The following is a 19698-nucleotide window of genomic DNA, read 5'->3' as shown; positions in this document are numbered from 1 at the left end:
AGGGAGCTGATGGTCGGCTCCCACTTGAGGTCCCGGGTGATGGTGGTGCCCAGGAAGCGGAAAGAGTCCACGATGGAGATGGGGGTAGGGGAGTATGTGAGGGCGAGGGGGGGCTGTGACTTTCCTGAAGTCGACAATCATCTCCACTGTTTTCTGGCTGTTCAGCTCCAGGTTGTTGCTGCTACACCAGGACACCAGCCGGTCCACCTCCCTCCTGTAGGCCGACTCATCACCGTCCGAGATGAGCCCGATGAGGGTGGTGTCGTCCGCAAACTTAATCAGTTTGACGGACTGATGGCCGGAGGTGCAGCAGTTGGTGTACAGGGAGAAGAGCCAGGGGGAAAGTACACAGCCCTGGGGGGATCCGGTGCTGATAGTCAGGGTGTCCGAGACCGTAGACCCCAGCCGCACATGCTGCCTCCGCTCCGTCAGGAAGTCGGTGATCCACCAGCAGAGGGAGTCGGGCACGTCGAGCTGGAGCAGCTTGTCCTGGAGCAGTCCCGGGAGGATGGTGTTGAACGCAGAGCTGAAGTCCACAAACAGGATCCTGGCGTAGGTTCCTGGGGAGTCCAGATGCTGCAGGATGAAGTGGAGGGCCAGATTGACTGCGTCGTCTACAGACCTGTTGGCTCGGTAGGCGAACTGCAGCGGGTCCAGGAGGGGGGCGGTGAGTCCAGGAGGGGGGCGGTGAGGGTCTTCAGATGGTGGAGAACCAGGCGCTCAAAAGACTTCATGACTACAGATGTCAGCGCTATCGGTCTGTAGTCATTAAGTCCTGTGATCCTTGGCTTCTTGGGGACAGGAACAATGGTGGAGGACATGAAGCAGGCTGGAACACGACAGGACTACAGGGAGGTGTTAAAGATGTCTGTGAAGACTGGAGTCAGCTCACTGGCACAATGTTTCAGGGTGGGGGGGGGGAAACATTGTCCGGCCCCGCAGCTTTACGGGGGTTCAGCTTTGTGAACTGTCTGTGCACATCCTGCTCCTGGATGCAGAGGACAGTGGGGGTGGGGGAAGAGTCTAAGGAGGCATTTGGCGGTTTGCCCTCGATGTTGTGGGTGGAGGAGGGGGTGACTGGAGGGGTGTGGGGGGCTGGTTGGTCAAAGCGGCAGTAGTGCATGTTTAAACGCTGGGCAAGTGGCAGGTCGTTCAGAGCTCGGGGGGCTTTGGGCTTGTAGTTGGTAATGGTCCTCAGGCCCCTCCAAACTGCTGCAGGGTCATTGGCAGAGAACTGCTGCTGGAGTCTGCGTGAATATACTGATTTAGCGTTCTTCAGCTCCCTGCTAAACCTGTACTTCACCTCCTTGTAGCTGTCTCTGTCTCCGCTCCTGCAATTAGTAAAGATTACAGATACCGTATTGGCCCGAATATAACACGATGTTTTTTGCATTGAAATTAGGCTGAAAAAGTCGGGTCGTGTTATATTCGGGGTCTAGACGTTATACCCATTCTGAACGCTAGATGGCGCCAGATATCGTTACAACGAATGGTGAACTGAACTACCCAGGCTAAAGCAAACGCCGATCATTATTTTATTGCAATGTTTTTCCTTATTCATATGTTGTGAGATGTGTCTGTGTGGATGTGTGTGTGTGTGTGTGTGTTTGCGCATGTCCAGCTGGGGTGTGTCCCGCCGGAGCAAGCGAGTGTGTGAGAGAGAAAGAGAGAGAGCGCAACTAGGAGACAGAGATATGCGAGCAATAGGAGGAAACGGAGTTTTGTTTAACAGCGCAAGTAAAATAAAGCAGCTTCAGTGATTCAGCACGTCTGGCCGGCGTCCATCTTGTGTTGCTGCGCTTCAGCCTTCATCCCCAGCGTGGTCTGGAAGTTAACCCCGGAGGCGCTGGAGAACAACGATCTCCCCAGTTAGACTTCACTTTGATGGTTCATGCAGTTATTGCAATTTTGTTGTTTTATCACAGTAGATTGGTTTATTTACATTTTAAAAACCAGAAGCCATTCATTTACAAATGTGATTGCGCTTTAGTTCACATATTTAAATGTTCAGATATTAAGATGTGAGACAGTTTTTGCATGATTTGAATGTGGCAAAATAACATGCTTTTTCTCTCGAATTTATTGTTATAATCATTTGTTTCAGATGTACTGTAATTATTTTCTGTATAAAAATTGAAATTGGTGTTCAAAAAGTATTTTCTCAAGCTTGAGTCTTGAAAAAGAGGGGGTCGTATTATATCCGGGGTCGTGTTATATTCGGGCCAATACGGTAATAGGTTTCCGTCAGTCAGCCTTACAGTGTGTGTGTGTGTGTGTGTATGAGCGTGTTTGCGTGCGCGTGCATGTGTGTCAGTACTTTTTATAAAGATACTGACATGTTGGGTAGTTAATTAAGGTGTATAATTCTTGTTGTTCACTGCCGTCACATAAAGAGAGATGATAATAGCTGTGTGTGTGTGTGTGTGTGTGTGTGTGTGTGTGTGTTTGTGTGTGTGTAGGTGTGTGTGTGTTAGTGCTGTGTAATAATTGGATGGCTGAACTACAAACACAGTGACAGCAGCAGCAGCTCGTGCCGTTCGTCGCTTTAGCTGTATTAAAGTATTGCTCCTTACAGCGCCAGTGTTTCCCACTGACCGTAAACACAACATCAACCAGAGGAAGGTAAAGCCAGACTCACAACAAAATAGACAAATACATTTTAATTATTTTCTTCTTGATTTCTAATACATTGTTTTTATTTTGTGAAGTACACGGTGACACCTCCTGTCCCTCTGTGAGTCATTCACTGTTCTCTGCTGCCATCTACAGGCTGCTGTAGAGGAAGCACACACGCACGCACGCACACACACACACACACACACAGGTATAAAACAGGGTGCGCTGTACAGCTGAAGAACTATTTAACTAAACAGTAATTTAATGTTATAACCAGAATAGAATAGAATGTCATGGAACAACTGCATAATAACATTTCAGAAGAAGAATTACAGTAGATAAATAAATGCAAATGTAAGTTTCTGCTCCGTTTTCTTTGTTTAAACACAAACAATCCTTTCTTTAAAAAGAACCAGATCAACATAATCTTGTATCCAATTATGTATAACCTCTACCTTAATCTGGATCAGACTCCTTAATCTGACATCAGATGTAAACGGATGTGAACGCAATTCTTAATCCATGTGATCTGATTGGATGTCTGCTCCTAAGTAAACTCCGCCCACAAAAGCAGCAGCTCTGCTTTTATTTATTTATTCCTGGTTCCACACGTGCAGCATTTCAGAACTGGATATGAACGTTGCTCCTGGCGCGCCCATCTGCACTTGTTCTAAACCTATTGATGAATGGCGCCTATTAAAACCTTTTTAACGGGGGAATAATGGAGCGTGGATATTTTTAAACGTGAAAGTTTCCTGCCGGCAGAGATTCAGTGATTCCTGTTTGAACAGAGGAAGCGTCAGACTCGGCAAAAGACACAAAAGACGAGTCAAACAGGGATGGAGGGATGGAGCGATGAAGGGATGGAGCTCCACTTGCCCTGCTCTGAACCCTCTTTGCTAGCAAATTAGGGAGAGCATGAAAAGAGAGAAAGAGAGAAAGTGGTTGCTCTCTCCTTCTGCTGCTTGTTGTGCAGTTTAATTCCCCCCAGCGCCGGTGCTTCAGCTGAAATCTAATTTGAGTGAAAAATGGCAATCCAGCTGTTCGGTTGACAGAGCCCAACCAAAACACGGTTTTCTTTCAGCGCAAAAACTCGCGGCGGCCATCTTCATCTGCACATCAATAGCTGCTGAGCGGAGGCTGAGCACCGTGCAGGGTAGTAATTACACGGTTTCTGTGTGTGTGTGTGTGTGTGTTAGAGTCAAGGTGATGTGTAGCCCTGCTCCTCCCCTCCTCCTCATCCTCTTCCTCCTCTCTATGACAAGTGAACAAATACAAAAAAGGAATTAAAGTATTGAAGCTGTGATGATTGCAGTGAGAGTGGAAATTATTCTCTCTCTCTCTCTCTCTCTCTCTCTCTCTCTCTCTCACCAGGATGAGATGAACTGGGAGTTAAATACCCCCCCCCCCCCCCACCTTCTCAAATCTATTATGCAAGCAGAAGTGGTTAATTGTCCACATATTTGCATGTAGAGGATAAATGGATTATACGGGGACTGTGTCGCTTAGCAACTGCCCAGGGTGAGGGCGGGGTAGCAGTTGCGATGGGAGGATCTTTGGTGACATCAGGATGCTGGGGGTCAGCTCTGGGGTCAAAATGTCTGACAAACAGGAAGCAGAATGAAGGAAAGATAGAGACGTGCAGAGAATCAGTCATAAAAGAGGTTTGAAGAATCAGGAGGAACGCCGGAACACCTGACGGATCTGAAGCTGTGCGCTCCCAGGATGTTCGCCTCCTCGCTGCGCCTCCACGTATTTGCAGATGAGCGCCTCAAACTGTGACTCAGCAGGTCTGCCAGGTTTATGAACCTCATGAGAGTTAATGCTGTCAGTCTTCTCCCGCCTCTAATTGGCTGCCAACCCCAATTAGCTTCGGCTGTTAGCACCTGCAGCTCCCCCGAAAGATCGGCGCCGCCGAGTTTAGCTGACAATTAATCGTTATTAAGGAGGAGTGGCGGCGCCATTGTGGGACTCAAGTTTGAGGTGTAAAAAATGTCCGTCATTGTCGGGAACGTTTCAGATGTCAAACAGGGTTGAAACGCGAGACATTTAGCGGTGTGAAAAGTGAATTATGGAGAACGCTCGCTGTGTTCGCCGTGGAATCATTTCACCGGCGCCAAAAAGGCATTTTAGTGATTCCTCTGTCGGATAATCGGCAGCTGTGGGAATGACGCTGCAGATATTTGAAGGGTTGATCCAGAAACCAGCTTTAAAATGAGTGTTTTCTGTGCAGACTGACGGACTAAATGAAAGAACTTAAACATGCGTGACTGGAAAGCAGGCGGAGAGCAACGTTCAGGTGAACGTTGAATAATCTCAGCAATTTAGTTTCATTAAAAAGATGCTTTCTGTCTGTCCTGTGCCTCCTTATTTGTCTTCCTGTATCTCTTCAGACTTTCCTCATTGTCTTCCTCCTCCCCCTCCCTCTTTCCTACCTCCCATTCCCTCTCCTCCCATCTCCTCCCATCTCCTCCCATGTTCTTCCTCTTCCTGCTCCTTATCCATGCTTATCTCCCCATTCACTACTGTTTCTCCACCCATATTTCCTTCCTCCTTTTCCTCTCCCCGTCCCGCCTCCAGCTAACTCCTCCCCCATTAACCCCTCCCATGGTGTTGCGTGCCAGCCGCTGTCCTCTGTGTCCGGCTCAGTGCTCTGACGTTAACGTCCTGTGACATGTTACACTAAAACTACTTCATGGAATCAATATTAAATTCACCGCCTGTGGCACGAAGGACTAAATACTGTGTGTGTGTCTGTGTGTGTGTGTGTGTGTGTGTTTTATGTGCTTTAAAGCAAGAATGTGCGTTTGCGTGTGGATATGGATGCTCATTCGAGTGTGTGTGTTCTCGGGGTGAATTAGAGTAGTAGCAGTCACATTTGATAGCGAGGCCTTGATATCGATGAAAACACTCTCAAACAGCCGGGGGGGTTGAAGAGAGGAGGAAGGAGGAAATGGAGAGCAGGAGGGAGTCAGGGGGGAGGACACGGTGCAGTGGGGAGAAAAGAGGAACTCCTGCAGCGCTGCTAAATTAGCTTCAAAGGCATTAATGATTGATCAATAGCTGATAAATAATCTCACCTGATCGTCTTTACTACGTTAACATGTCTGCACACGTTTAACAATCATGGCTGGTCTGGACTTGGCCTGTGTGTGTGTGTGTGTGTGTGTTTCTGCCTGAGTGAGCTGTCGCTGACCTGATGACAAACACGGGAAATGCCGTGTTTGTGTGTTAATGCAGTGCATTATGGGATGGCTTGTTGTGATGTCATCAATGCAGAGCTTGAATAAGACAAAATATACTCAAAGCTTTACATCATGGCACCAAAGGAAACTTAATGTGTTTTCTGTCCTGCTGAGACATTATTCCATTTATGACACACACACACTCACACACACACACACACACAACACACACACACACACACAAAAGGCCTCTCTCTCTTTAATTGGATTGAGGTGTCAATCAAATGTCTTTACAAAACGACAATCTCCTTTATGCCTTTATGTACACCAACCCGGGGGCTTGCACACGCACACACACGCACACGCACACAGGTCAGGAACTGTGAGAACATTGTCTTGTGGCCTTGAGGTGTCGGCAGCCCATCAAACCAGCACCAACATCTCATTATTATCGTCCTTTCTTTTTGTACCGTGTGTGTGAATTCAGAATTCAGACATTAATTGATCAGCAGCATTTAAAGCGACTGTTTTTAGTTTAGTTTCAATTAGTGTCCATAAATTTGACACTAAGTGTAAAAGAGATTTTGTATTATTATTAAATTGTTTAAAAGTTATTTTAAATATTTAAAAGTTCCTCCGTTTTCTCCGCATTTGTTTGGAAGTTTCTGGATTCATCTGTTCATTTTCTACCAGATCATTAGATAGATAGAAAATATGTGTTATTATGACACATAAGTGTGTGTGTAGGTGTGTAGGTGTGTGTGTGTGTGTGTGTGTGTTTGGGCCACCTGCTGTGTGTATGGCCTTTCAGCTGCTCTCCCACTGAGTCTACAACCAAATAAAACTTCATTCAAATACCAATAAATACTCCAAAAAGTCACTCAAACACCCGCCGAGAAAGAGACTTAATTAAAATATCAATAAGCAATTAACTTAATTTCATCTCCCAATAAATAACCAACTTCATCCAAATAGCAGGCTGGAGCCAGCTTCGCCGAGCAGCAGCCAATCAGAGGCGGCGTGTACCGGTACCGGTGTTTGTGTTTGTGCAACACGCCGCTGAATGCACGCACGCCTCCGTGGGTGATTTACATGGTAATGACCCCGCCTGCGTTGTGGAAGCCCCCCATCTAAAGAAACGGATGAGATCCGTTCCATTCTTCCTCACGTTCATCTCACAGCTGGACTTTTGTCTCCCTCGTCGCCTCCTTTTCTTTCGGTTGTTCGTTCCTTGCCTCTCCTCTGTCCCGCCTCCCGGTCACATGCTAATCCGGGCACAGCGATTGGTTGGTTTGGAAGAAGTGAAGCGATGAAAGGATCAATAGAAGGCGGCTGAAAGGGAACATGAAAGACAGAATGGTCTGAACGATGAAGACCTTTTTCTGTGGCTTATCATTTATTGATCACGTGATTATCAATGCATTTATGGACTGAGAAGACTTCAGTGAGGTGGACAAGCAGCGATGAAGAAATGAAAACACTCATTTGTGAGTGAAGGACAAAAAGTTGCTGCAGGTAAACCCCAGGTCGATTATTCCAGCCTGCAGTGACGCTTTCCGTCCACCTGGGGCACTGCATTCAGAAGTGACTACAGCAGTAGCATAAAAACTGAACCTGTTAGCAAACACGCTGCAAATAATTAAATCTGAGAGCAATCCTAGAATTTAAAAGTTGTTTTTATTTTTATTTTAGGGGTCCAGAGCATTTTAAAACGCCACCGTGCCGTCGCGGTGTAAACGGGCAAAACGCGACTCATCTTATTCACGTCGGTGAACAAACAACAAAAACGTCAGACTGTCAGCTTTTGCAGATTTATTCTCCAATGTAGATTTCACCGTTGACCCCATCCTGTGGCGTTGATCTTGATATGGTATACACCGCCCTCTGCTGGCCTGGCATGTATATGACATCAGATCAGCGAGGACAAGGCTCATTTACCAATGCAGCTAATATGTTTGCATCCATGTCTATTTTCTTGCACGTATTCAATCAGTAGATGCTTGTAAGTATAGATTGCGTTTGCTCCGCTGTGTGAGGTGCGCTAACTGTCATATCCTACCTCCGCCGTGAGTCTGAACCCTCATTTGTTGGCGTGTCGAGTCTCAGCGGGGCGCCTCATCACGCTGCTGCGTGACAGACTGACTGACAGGCACATCTATGTGAGAATTTAGAATAATCTAACATTTAATCTCACACATGCTCCGTAGGAAACGGGGACGGCGTGATGGCGGGAATGTAAATAAGGAGGTTATGTGCGAGGACCAATTTATTTTTCTTGGCAGGGTGGGAAAACCTCAGAGACATGTGTCCACAGGATCGCAGAAGCCTCGGTGCTGAAATCCTCTCCAATCATATTTAGATTGCCCGGGTCCAGATGGGTGACGCGCAGACGACCCGGAGATCACCGGGATAATGACGCTCAGACTGTTTTTTACCGAGCGGAGCAGGATGTAGGAGTTGTGACATTTTATTTCTGGAACAAATCCTTATTGAAAAGTGACGTGATGTATTCATGGAACTCCGTCTGCGTTCAAAATAAAGAAGCCTCAAATTCTGTAGCGGATTCATCTCGTGTGTCGTCAACCCAAGCCTTCCCACCGGCTCGGATTGTCCATGCATCCCACCAATTCACAAGGTGTCGTCTTGTGAAATTTGGTCGGCGTCGACCCCTCTGATCCCAAGTTATGAAATTGACTAATGGCCAGAAAAGTAGTTTTGCAGGAGATTACATCGACGTGGCGCGTTTGACCTTTGGCTTTTTGGGGGGGAAGTAAAATGTCATCACGTTTGTGTCGATGTTTGTCAGGATTAGATTCCGTATCTCAAAGTAGTGACTGAAAATGGGTTTTAGAAGGTCCCGGTGACCTTTGACCTCCAAAATCTAATCCGGTTCCACCTCTTCTTGTCCGTTAGCCTTTCTTTGGACAGATACATGCTAACACTGTTAGCTTTAAGTGAGGGTGTGTGAGTTTACAGCATGCATCTGTCTATTAAAGGAAACTTCATGCACACGCATGATGCTGCAGCCGTTCCAACGATGCCTTCCTTCGCCATCTGAAGGACTCTGTTTGAGGTCTGAAAAATTCTCCTACTCTCACATGCTCACAACATCTACCGGCGACACGTCCAACCCCGCTGCCTCAGAAAACAGCTTCACATAATTACCCCTCCACAAAAAGTCTGCTTTTTCTTCTCTGTGGGGAAATTGCTGCGTATCGCTGAAAATCCATTGAAAGCCTCAAACAAAGAGTGGCAGAAAGAAGCGGTGGCTGCAGCGTGGATACCTCCACACCAACACACACATGATCCATTGTCCTCCTCGCCATTATCAGCAGTGTGTGTTTTTTCCCTCCGGTGTGTGTTTTGTGATGGCGGAGGAGCAGATACCCACTGGGAGAGCCCGCCTGCTGGCAGGAGGACAGATGGGTGTAATTTCGTTATTTTTACCTCCTCCAGGAGCTGGCTGCCAGTTCGGGGAAATTAGCATCACACCTGTGTGTAATTGACTAAATTAGCTTGTCGAGCAGCAGAGCTGAGACAGAGGTGGTCTGTCTCTGCTGTGTGTATGTGTGTGTGTCACAGGGGGTGCAAAGAGAAAATCAGAAAGGAGTTGTTGGTGTGTGTCGGGGAAGAGGCTGAGATGGAACCAAGATGTCACACCTGGAATGGAAAATGTCACCCGGTGGCTGCACACGCAAACACGCAAACAAACACGCAAACACACGCTCTGACACTCGGTGACGCCAACAGAAAGAAACACGGAAGGACAAACTCCCAGAAGAAGGTATACAACCAGCAACACACAGTGAAACAAAAACAGAGGAGGAAGTAAACACGCAAACACGGCCGAGCAGAGCGCACACATTTAAAGACACACCGCTTTAATTCAAAGCTTTCAAGGTGCAGCCTGGAAAAACACCTAACCTGCATTCTGCAAGAGGAAGAAACATCATGTTCACGCAGGTGGAGACAAACTGGAATCTGCATCCATCCATTGTTTAACTTGTGGGTTTTTTTCATAGGATAATTACATAAATATGTACATAAATATATATTATACATATTAATTGGACTTGGCTTTCAAGTGGACATTCAGCTCCCCTGACACTCAGGTGTGGCCGGATGTCAGAGATAGTCGATCTGTTGGCGTCACCTAGTGGTACTTCACTGTAACAGCTTTACAGAAGCTTTATAAAGCATTACTTCTGTTATCTTGTTCGATATTCAGTGTGACTGAAGACATTTTTAAGACAGTTATGGAAGTAATGTATAAAATATAAAATTAAATGTATGGATAAAATAGTATTTTATTAGCGTGATATATGGACCATCAGCAAATACAATTTTATTTTAAACTGATTTGTTGAAAGATAGAAAGCAGAATAGTATATTTATGCAAATATCTTCATAGAAATATAAACGTTTAAAGATTTAATGATGTGATTAGTGTTGGCGTCGTTCGCCCCTCCACCGATAGATGGGGATAGTGATTCCACCATATGTTTACCCGCTTCCCTTTAATGACACCACAGAAGAAGACGCGGAGGAAGCTGGCGCTTGTTGCTAATTAGCTAGCGCCTCGTGATATGAAATAATCGAAATGAACAAATTGACAAAAGCGGAGGAATTCGACTCGTACGAGATCGACGAGCCGAGTGATGAAGAGCGAGCTGTCAGCAGGTGGGAGGTCTTCATCACGTTTTGTTTTAAAAGCTGCGTAGCTTTTTAATGAACCAGCAAACGAGTTAGCTAGCAGCATGCTAATATGTAAACACACCAACACCGCTAGGCTTGCAACTTTTACGCATTAAAATGCGTTTAATCAACATATTAAAAGCTGCACTATTATCCGTTTGTTTTCAATTTAAGATTTTATTCGCAAGGAAGTAATAAATAAGAGGTGCGGAGAGAACAAAAGCAGCAAAAAGAATGTGTACAGTGATATTTAGCAGGAGGTAATGGTAGTTTCACGCTTTAAAACTTATGTTTAAGTCTGCAGTTGCATTGAGAATAGTGACTGGAAAGTAGCAATTTATTTTTCTTTAAAGGCCAGAAATCATATTTTCAAACTTGAAATTGTAACAGCCATTTAGGCTAAATTGAATTATTTACAATTGCTACTTTTGGTTCCTCAGTTTGTGGCTCTGTCATTAAAATGAGAAACCATCTTGAAAGATGTTCCCACACAGCGTTGTGTGATTTGTTTCTTGAAGCAGCACTATATTGTCTCTCACTGTTTTAGTTCTGAAGATGAATTGGACGTGCTGCTGAACGGGACCCCGGAGCAGAAGAAGAAGCTGATCAGAGAATACCTAACGGGGGAGAGCGAGTCTTCCAGCGGGGATGAGTTCGAGAAGGAGATGGAGGCAGAGCTCAGCTCCACGATTAAGAGCATGGAGGGAACCTGGGGGCCAACGCTAGCAGGTTAGTCCAACCAGACATGTCCATCTTTTTTTTAAAACCAGGGTTAATCCCTCACAATACCTGCCTGGTGTCTGTTTGCTTTTTCCTGTTGTAGAAACGTCAGAAAGCCCTGGAGCAGATGCTGGCACTGGTCCTGTTTTTCCAAACTCCCAGATGTATGATGAAGTGTACTTCGACTCCGACTCGGAGGAGGAAGACAAACCAGGTCAATCTCAAAGATCCACTGTCGCATCAATTGAACAGTGTGAATGATTACGCCTTTACTTTGTGTTTATGATGATCAGTGAAAGAAATTAATCCTGATCATGTTCTTCTTCTGCAGGTAACTCCACCGACCGGAAGCGGAGACAGCGGACCATTCCAACCAATGATGAGCTGCTGTATGACCCAAACGAGGACGACAGGGACCAAGCTTGGGTGGATAACAGGAGGAGGCTGTAAGAAACACACACATTTAAAATGTCTTTCGCCTTTTCCCCCCTCCCTGCTCTCTTTTTATCATCTTATCATCCTCTGCAGGTATAGCTGCAGGAAACGAAGCGTAGCATCGTCTCAGTCACGGCCTCGTCAGTCGCACGATTTACCCAAAAGTGATGCCATCCTAAACTGTCCTGCCTGCATGACGACGCTCTGTCTGGACTGTCAAAGGTGAGACTTCAGTAGAAACGTATTATCTTTGAGTTTGGGTGGATTGGTTTGACCAACCATCATGATTTAAGACATCACTTTGGAAAACGTGGATTGTGTTTATTTTTATTTTATCATCTAAACATGTGTTCAAAAAATGAAAGGATCCTTCTAAGCCTGAAATGAATCAATCTTTGTCAGAGAAGAAGATTACTTCTCTTAATCCGACATGTTCACCGAGACGGCTTATCTTTCGTTGTATCCAATCAGGCATGACAAGTATCGGACGCAGTATCGAGCCATGTTTGTCATGAACTGCACGGTGGAGAGAGATGAGGTGTTACGGTACAAAACCCAGGAGGAGAGGAAGCAGAGGAACAGGAAGAGGAGGAGGGGACAGAAAACGGAGACGCCTCTGGACGAGGCCCCGCGTACGGCGCCGGCCGGGATGGATGCAGATGAAGTTTACCGTCCCGTCCGGTGCTCGGAGTGCTCCACCGAGGTGGCCGTGTTTGATAAAGACGAGGTTTACCACTTCTTTAACATCCTGGCCAGCCACTGCTGAGGAGAGGAGCAAGCTCGCCTCGGGTGCTTCGCCTCACAGCTAGCATCCGGAAGGAGGGAAAGGAAAGTGTAAGACTGTCCTGAGTTCATCGATCATCCACGTTGATTCACTTGAGTGAATAGCGTTGGAGCGTCAGAAAGGCGTAATGTTTTTTTTAATGGGATTTGCTGCTGATGCTGCTTGTATATCGGATGGGACAGAGCTGCACAATATTTTCAGTTCTGAGGCCTGAGAAGGAATATGGAGGCCTTTTGTCGCCACACTTCTTATACTCTTTCATTTTTGTTAAATATTCTGGGTTGATACTTCCTTCTAAATCCATTGTTTAGCTTTTATAAATGGCCTCTATACTTGGACACCTTGCTTTATATGCAGGTTAAATTCAGTGCTTATTTACTCCTATGAATGCTAAATAGAGAGATTTCAAGTAAACTGTTGAGGGTTACTTTACTTTTTAACCTGTTACCAGAGTAAGTGGTGGGCGGAATAATTTATAGCAGCAAATAAACTCAGTGCTTTTTCAGCAGCAACTTGATCATTTTCCTTTTTTTAATCTAATAGGATGTGATATTTAACTATATTCTCAGTAAATAGTAATCAGGTGTCCCTCATTTGTTTCTGACTTTACTCAGAAGTTTCAGCATTGTCAACCATTCACTACATTTAATGGTTTAAAAATAAAATAAAACCTTAGGAAATCCATTAAATTACAAAACTTGTGTCTCACCCCCCATTAATTTATGTTAATTATTCAATATGTTAGATGAGATAATCCGCCCATATGTATATCGTATCTGTTTCGAATAATATTCCACTTATTTTGAGTACATTTATACAATAATTTAATAAGAAATAACCTTGGAACTTCCGGATTACGTCAGAAGCGTAAACTCAAACGCGTGTTGTGATTGGCTGTAAAGGAGCATCTTATGCTCGAACGTCGCGCGCTACCAGGAAACGCCCGACGAAGTATCACGCAGAGAGGAAACAAGGAAAGCAGTGAGGAAGAAGAAATAAGTGTCTTCTTGAGAAGTTGCAAAGATGGCCCTGGGTGACTGTTGGAAGCAGTTATCCTGGATTTACTACCAGTATCTTCTCGTGACGGCGCTCTACATGCTGGAGCCCTGGGAGAGGACCGTGTTTAGTATCCTTTATGCGAAATATCCGGTCAACAAGCGAGCTAATGGATATGCTAATTGTAAGCCAGATATGTATAAAGATGTAATTTCTGATAATTAATCATTTGTAGTTTTAAATACGTGCCGAATTGATGAACATTATCTGTTTTATTAGAGCATAATGTCAAAATTTGTTACGTATAGGTGTGTGTAGCTCTACGTGGAGAATTGTTAAACACGAGAAAATTCAGCAGCTAGCCGCTGCTGTGCTCGTCTGAAGCGTGTTTGTTAAAACAAAGATTATGTTTGTATTTACTGATGACGAAGGTGCTCAGAACAATAATGTAGATTTAAAAGAAATATAACAGTTTATCATGAGATCGGGGCTTGGGCGGCGTCAAGGCTAACCTAACAAGCCGCTTCAGGATTCGATCAAGTGGCTAACATATGCTAGTTTATAGCCGAGTTACGTCACCTCTTTTTGCGTTTTAAATGAAAGAAGATGATCTGATTGCTGTTAATGTTTACACTCTTTGGGATTATTTTGGGATGTACACTCTTCCTACGGCTGGTGTCACCATCACTTTGTGTCCCGTCGGGGACACCGCTGCGAGTTTTCCCGATGAGCGCTCATCACTTTTGAAATACTATAGATGCTAAGACAAACATGATTTACATGTTTGAATGATGTCTTATTTCGATGATACCTTAAAAATGCACGAATAATCCTTCATAAACGGAATGTCTGATAAATTCTCAAAGGTACAACTCGTGGAAATGAAACGGAGGGAAGTCGATATGCATTAAATTTATTGTCGCTGCGGTCATGGGAAAATAAAACCAAGTCTGAAGCAGTGAAATCCGGATTTTAATAGCAAACAGAATCGTGTTAGTGACATAGATGTACCAAGAATGTGTCTGCTCCCTCAGAAGTTCCTCCTTAACGCCTCCTCAGACTCCCTGCTGATCTCCGTGGCTGGGATGGCTATTTACACCGGCTACGTCTTCATGCCGCAGCACATCATGGCTATTCTGCACTATTTTGAAATGGCTCAATGATCTGTCCAGACCCCCCCTGGCTCCGCTGGTCTCTGGCTTCACATCCCGCCGTCCACACGTCTGCCGACCCTGTGTGCTCGCCATCTCCTCGGCTTGAAGGGGGGGAGGGGGGGGGGGTTCTCCCAACTGGGTCGAGGCAGAACGTCTCTGTTCTTTTTCAAAGCGGAGTTGGTATCAAAGGTCGAAGCTCCGAACATTATTCTAATCTCGAGGTTATGTTGGAGGATGTTTTTTCCCCGGAACTGTTTCTCCTTCATTGAAATCATTTGGATCGGGAACAATGTCTGGCTTGGAGGTGATGACCAGAGGAGGTGCTTGTTTTCGATTTGTTTTTAATCTTAATTCAACTACACCACACTGTTGTAAAAATAGATTAATTATTTGAATGATTGTGTGTTGTGTGAGTGTGAGATCTTTCATTTTTATTTCAAACCGCCGTTGTCAGAGTTCCACGCAGGATAAGGAGCCGGTGGCGATGGGACTAAATCATTCTGGACAGGATCAAAGCGGCGACTAAATTCTGTTCAGCCATTTTCAACTTTCACCATTTTTGTAGGAGCTTCAAAGTAAACAAACTGTAATAAATGTCAGCATTGGACAATACATCATGGAATAGTCATGAAAGATAAAAACATCGTATGGAGTTGCCAGAGACGCATACAATTTGATGCCTTAAATACTGTCTTTACTGTCGGTAATATTTACTGAATAGGTTTATTTGAATGGTTATTAAAGGAACTGGTGTAGATGTTGCTTCATTCTCGGCACCGCGGTTGCAGCAGGTTCTTCTGAGGAGTTTAAAGCCGTTTGGGACCGAGAAGTGACCCCAGCCAAAGCATTTATCTTTGGAATCATGCTTCCATTGAGATCTTAAGTACAAGATAAGTGACAAATGTTTTCTGTCATTACCACATTAATGCACTAGATGGTGGTGTTTCCTCGTTTCGTCATCTGAACCTGAGTAAAGGGAACGTGCTGTAAATACTGCAATCGCTATAACGCACACTATTATCAGTGCACTGGGCGTGTCTTCTGGAAGGAAATGCGATCTGGGGCCTCGTGGATCAAGACTTGCGTGGATTTCCTGCTGAAACGTGGCACGCACAAGTACATCCAGATGGATGAAACTGCGCAGGCATGAAATGAATCCAAGCAAATTTCCTTCATACATCCCAATCAACGTGGAATCGGGCGCGCATATTGGAGTAGCCAACCCCGCCCAGTCCACGCCCCTATTTACACGCGCAAACAATATGTAAATGACCAGATCAGAAAATGTAATCAAAAGGTCGAGTAAACCAGGAAATAAGATAAACTTCACCGAATGAGAGTTGGAGGCGCGCAAAGATAAACGGTTTGTTTCGCTGTCTCCGGTAAAAGCAGGAAGCGCGTGAGGCTGACTGAGACATCTTTACGCACGGGGATATCAACGCGAGTTCTTTGCACACAGAGACAATCAGGGGCTCGTTAGGAAGACCTGAAGCTGTATTTTAACCAGCAAGTCACTAACCTTAAGGTTCCACTGACTAGTAGTGATGCTGTGAACACGGGATAGTGTTTGGGGGCGCGCGTGCGCAACACGGGACTAACGTGAATGAATGAATATCTTGATGCTCCGATGACCTCAGGATTACCGGCTGTCGCTGCAAACTGCGCGTTAATGTCGGCCCGTTCAGCTGCATTGTGGGAATGTGACAGATCTACCGGGGATCTGCCGGGCGGACGCGCGGAGGATCCCGTCCCACACGGCTGGCTCGGCTCGGCCCGGCCCCGATCGGTCTGCCAGCTCCCTCTGGGATGCCCCGGTTGCGAGGAAACTCCCGGTGTGCTCAGCACCTGTATCGGTACCGGCAGCGCGTGCGTGGCTCCTCGCTGTGCCGCTGCAGCTCTGCGCACAGGAACCTGATGCATGGAGGTGTCCATCGGGGAGGTGAGTGAAGAGCTGTTCCTGCTGTCCTCCCACCAGGAGAAGGCAGCAGGTGCAGCTCCGTTACAGATCGTTCTTAGAAAAGGAAGGGGGGGGGGGGGTTGAACAAAGTGAGCGTCACATGGAAACCGAGCTGCCTTGGGTGCAGGATTGTGCTCTTGCATTTTAAATCAGTTCATCTTTGGCGATCAGAGGCGAGCTCTGATGAAACGCCACATGAGCAGGAAGCTCCTGTTCTTTAACATAAAAGCATGTTGAGCTCCAGCGCTCGCTGCGTCCTTCACAGCGGGAGATTTCAGATGCAGCAGCTGCTCTTAGCCCAGGGCTAAAAGCCTTCTCAGAACCTCCTGGACTCCGGGGACCTGCTCGCCCCAGGCTAAGAGAACTTGGGCACCATCGTGGCACAACGCCCGCCTTTAGCCTGGAGCTCGCTGGCCCTGCTTCGGAGCAGATTAACTCTCAGTTTGTGAAGAAATTTTCTGGAAGAAAAAAAAAAACTATGAGAGAGAAAAATAATTCAGTAGAAATCTTGAACCAGTTCCAATGCTCCAAATAACTGGAGGAACTTAACTAATGTTTTCCTGGTCAAGGATGAGTTTTGATTAATTTCCTTGAATGAGCTGATATCTTTGATTTTATTGTAAGAATCCCAAAGTGTGTGACTTTAAAATTCATGATATTTTGATCTTGATGACATGCTTTAGTAAGATAAGTCATAAAATCATTTGAGCTGTAGTTTGAGAGTCCGTCCACTAGATGTCTCTGTAGCTCCACTGTGGTGAAAACTCCTCAGGAATGTTTTCTGTGGCTGGAGACACGATTCTGTGATATTAACTGGAATAAATATTAATGAAACTAAATAAAAGTGAACTCTGACAAAACTGTTCAGATACCCAGTCGAGCACAAACCCCAGATTTGTAATTATCAGATAATGAATTACAGTGCAAACCGGATTAAAATGGTTTACAAAATCCCAACGTATACTGCAGTGTAACGTCTTCTTCTTCTCCTTCCTGTGTAATCCTGCTACAAACAGACAAAGGACAAAAGATCAATCAGGATTATCCACAAACAATCCTCAATAATCGTCCAAAACATTTCACTTGACGTGAATTAAATTGCTGAGGATCAAATAAACCCCTGAATGTATCAAAGACCGCCCGGATCAGTTCACCCTGATGTTTGTCTGTTTGCGCTGTGCTTGTTTAGATCTGATGATGCAGGATGAAAACAACCACAAAGTCTCCGTCTCCAAACGGAGTTCTCCTCTGATGCAGATTCTCTAAAGAATCATGTGAGTCACAGGGTTGATGGTTTGAAGACAGCCACACCTCTTACAGGAGCATGGCAGAACTCCGTTTTCCTCCAGAACGCAAACGTCACATCAAGACTCCAATGCCAAAAATGCTTCTTCATCAAGTTGTCCACATATTTGTGCTGCATTACTGGAATCAGGCGGATCAGCCTCCGTGAGCGCGCTAATCCTCCACCGCTTTCTTTCATCATCCATCCATCATGAGGGATGATGAAAGGCCGCTCGTTACGCCGCCGTGGACGGACGCTGTCGGATCTAAATTCCACATCAGACCTCCTCGCCGAGATGGACAGCCAGAGGTTATTAGAAGGAGCTCCAGGTTTGAGCACCTCCTCACATCCACACCGGCGCCGCCTGTGATCTATGATTCATGTGCACTCATTTAAAATAGTGTGAAATATTTAAAGTTGGCTGCTCGGCCTCAGAGGGTCAACCGGGTGACCCCTCTGCTCTTATTACTGCATGGAGGAGGAGGAGGCGTGATCCAGTCGAGAATGTGAGGGAGACTGAGGTAATAAAAGTGGCAGAGATGAGGATGCATGGATGCAGGAGATGGAGGACGAGGTGGATGCAGTTCTGGACTCATCGGGCCAAATCGTCGGTTCCGTCGCCTTTTAGATCATTCCTGGGTTTTAATTCTAGAGTTTCGTTAATTTGCACTGAATGTTGACCACGATGTGGAACGAGAGCGACGCACTTCAACATTGAATGTGAATTGTAGCTAAAGGTATCTTGACGGAACTATTAGCATCCTAGCATGTAGTAATATTTAATCGGTCGTGAAACATACCTTAATCTCGCTGGTTCTTCTCTTCTCTTTTTTCCTCACTTCTTTTCTCTTTGGTCTATCCATCCATCCATCTATCAAGAAGGAAGGGGAAAATGACAGGGAAGGTTAGAGGGATGCGGCGGCGAGATGGTTGAATGTGTCAGACAGAAGAAATGATGCAACCTGCTAGCAAATTCGAGAGAAACGTTTATTCTGAATATGGCACCTGTAAGATGGTCAAAGCCGGGTTACAGAAAGACAACCGTGTGGCGAGACGTTCCTCTGGACGGATGAGCACCCAGTCAAATAAAGAAACCGCTGCTAGAGAAATGAAGTATGTACATGTTTTACTTTGCAGCATTATTCGTTGTAAATGAACTGAAAAAGACTAAAATAACATTAATAATAATAAAAAACAAAGCCAGGCACTCAAAGTTAGCATCAGTTAGTCGTGCGTTTTCCCTCTTCTGCAAGGAGAAAGAAAAAAACAAATAGAAATGTACCATAGTTTTCTCTTTTTTAATATTTTAATTTGTTTGTATTTAGAATTTTATAACACTGTTCACATTGATAATAAGAGAATCCCTCTCTCCCGTATTTCAGCTACTTGGCACCAAGTTCCTCATAAAAGAATCTGTATAATTGTACAAGAAATAGTTAAAAACACAGACACAGTTTTGTCACAGGTAAATGAAGTGAGTTCTCAATTTGTAATTCTTAAACACTATGCAGTTTTGACAGCAGCTGTGATTTAAGGTTTTTACGATTTTAAAATCAACAGCAACATTTTCATTTTTCGACATAAAACACAGAAAGAACATTGAAACAGCTTAGACTGGCTGTTTTTGTTACATGTGGGTGTATTTCCTGGTTTTGTCTGAGTTGTGTCCCACGTCCCCGCCTCCTTTTTTTTTTTTTAAACAAACCAGGGGGGCCCTGCCACTTGTTGTGCCCGAACCCCGAACTTTCACGCAAAACCACCAAAAGTAGAAAATGCTCAAATTCAGAGGAGCGTGGAAACAAAATGCTCCATGAATGGCTGAATTTAACATTCAACCCACCGACAAATGACATTCCTCTTATTGAAAAAAA

The 19698-nt window shown here is 45.1% G+C and overlaps 1 protein-coding gene and 1 long non-coding RNA gene across 2 annotated transcripts; both read left to right on the top strand.

The window, feature by feature from the left end:
• The first annotated feature begins 10388 nt into the window (after positions 1–10388).
• eapp (e2f-associated phosphoprotein) lies at positions 10389–13047 on the top strand. Its single transcript, XM_068752192.1, has 6 exons — positions 10389–10481; positions 11044–11225; positions 11320–11430; positions 11548–11662; positions 11745–11873; positions 12123–13047. The coding sequence occupies exons 1-6, from the start codon at positions 10402–10404 to the stop codon at positions 12415–12417; spliced, it is 912 nt and encodes a 303-aa protein (XP_068608293.1). The 5' UTR covers positions 10389–10401; the 3' UTR covers positions 12418–13047.
• A 373-nt stretch (positions 13048–13420) lies between these two features.
• LOC137907898 (uncharacterized) lies at positions 13421–15340 on the top strand. Its single transcript, XR_011105939.1, has 2 exons — positions 13421–13561; positions 14491–15340. It is a non-coding gene; the product is annotated as an uncharacterized lncRNA (long non-coding RNA).
• Positions 15341–19698: the final 4358 nt, after the last annotated feature.

This window comes from Brachionichthys hirsutus, chromosome 18 (assembly GCF_040956055.1).
Source record: "Brachionichthys hirsutus isolate HB-005 chromosome 18, CSIRO-AGI_Bhir_v1, whole genome shotgun sequence".
Lineage (NCBI taxonomy): Eukaryota > Metazoa > Chordata > Actinopteri > Lophiiformes > Brachionichthyidae > Brachionichthys > Brachionichthys hirsutus.
This window is presented reverse-complemented; position numbering and strand designations above follow the sequence as displayed.

Excerpts from the sequence above, each read along its gene's own strand:
- eapp (XM_068752192.1), top strand. The coding sequence starts at position 10,402 with ATGAACAAATTGACAAAAGCGGAGGAATTCGACTCGTACGAGATCGAC. Across the intron at positions 10,482-11,043 it reads GAAGAGCGAGCTGTCAGCAG|TTCTGAAGATGAATTGGACG; the intron begins GTGGGAGGTCTT and ends TCACTGTTTTAG. Across the intron at positions 11,226-11,319 it reads CTGGGGGCCAACGCTAGCAG|AAACGTCAGAAAGCCCTGGA; the intron begins GTTAGTCCAACC and ends TTCCTGTTGTAG.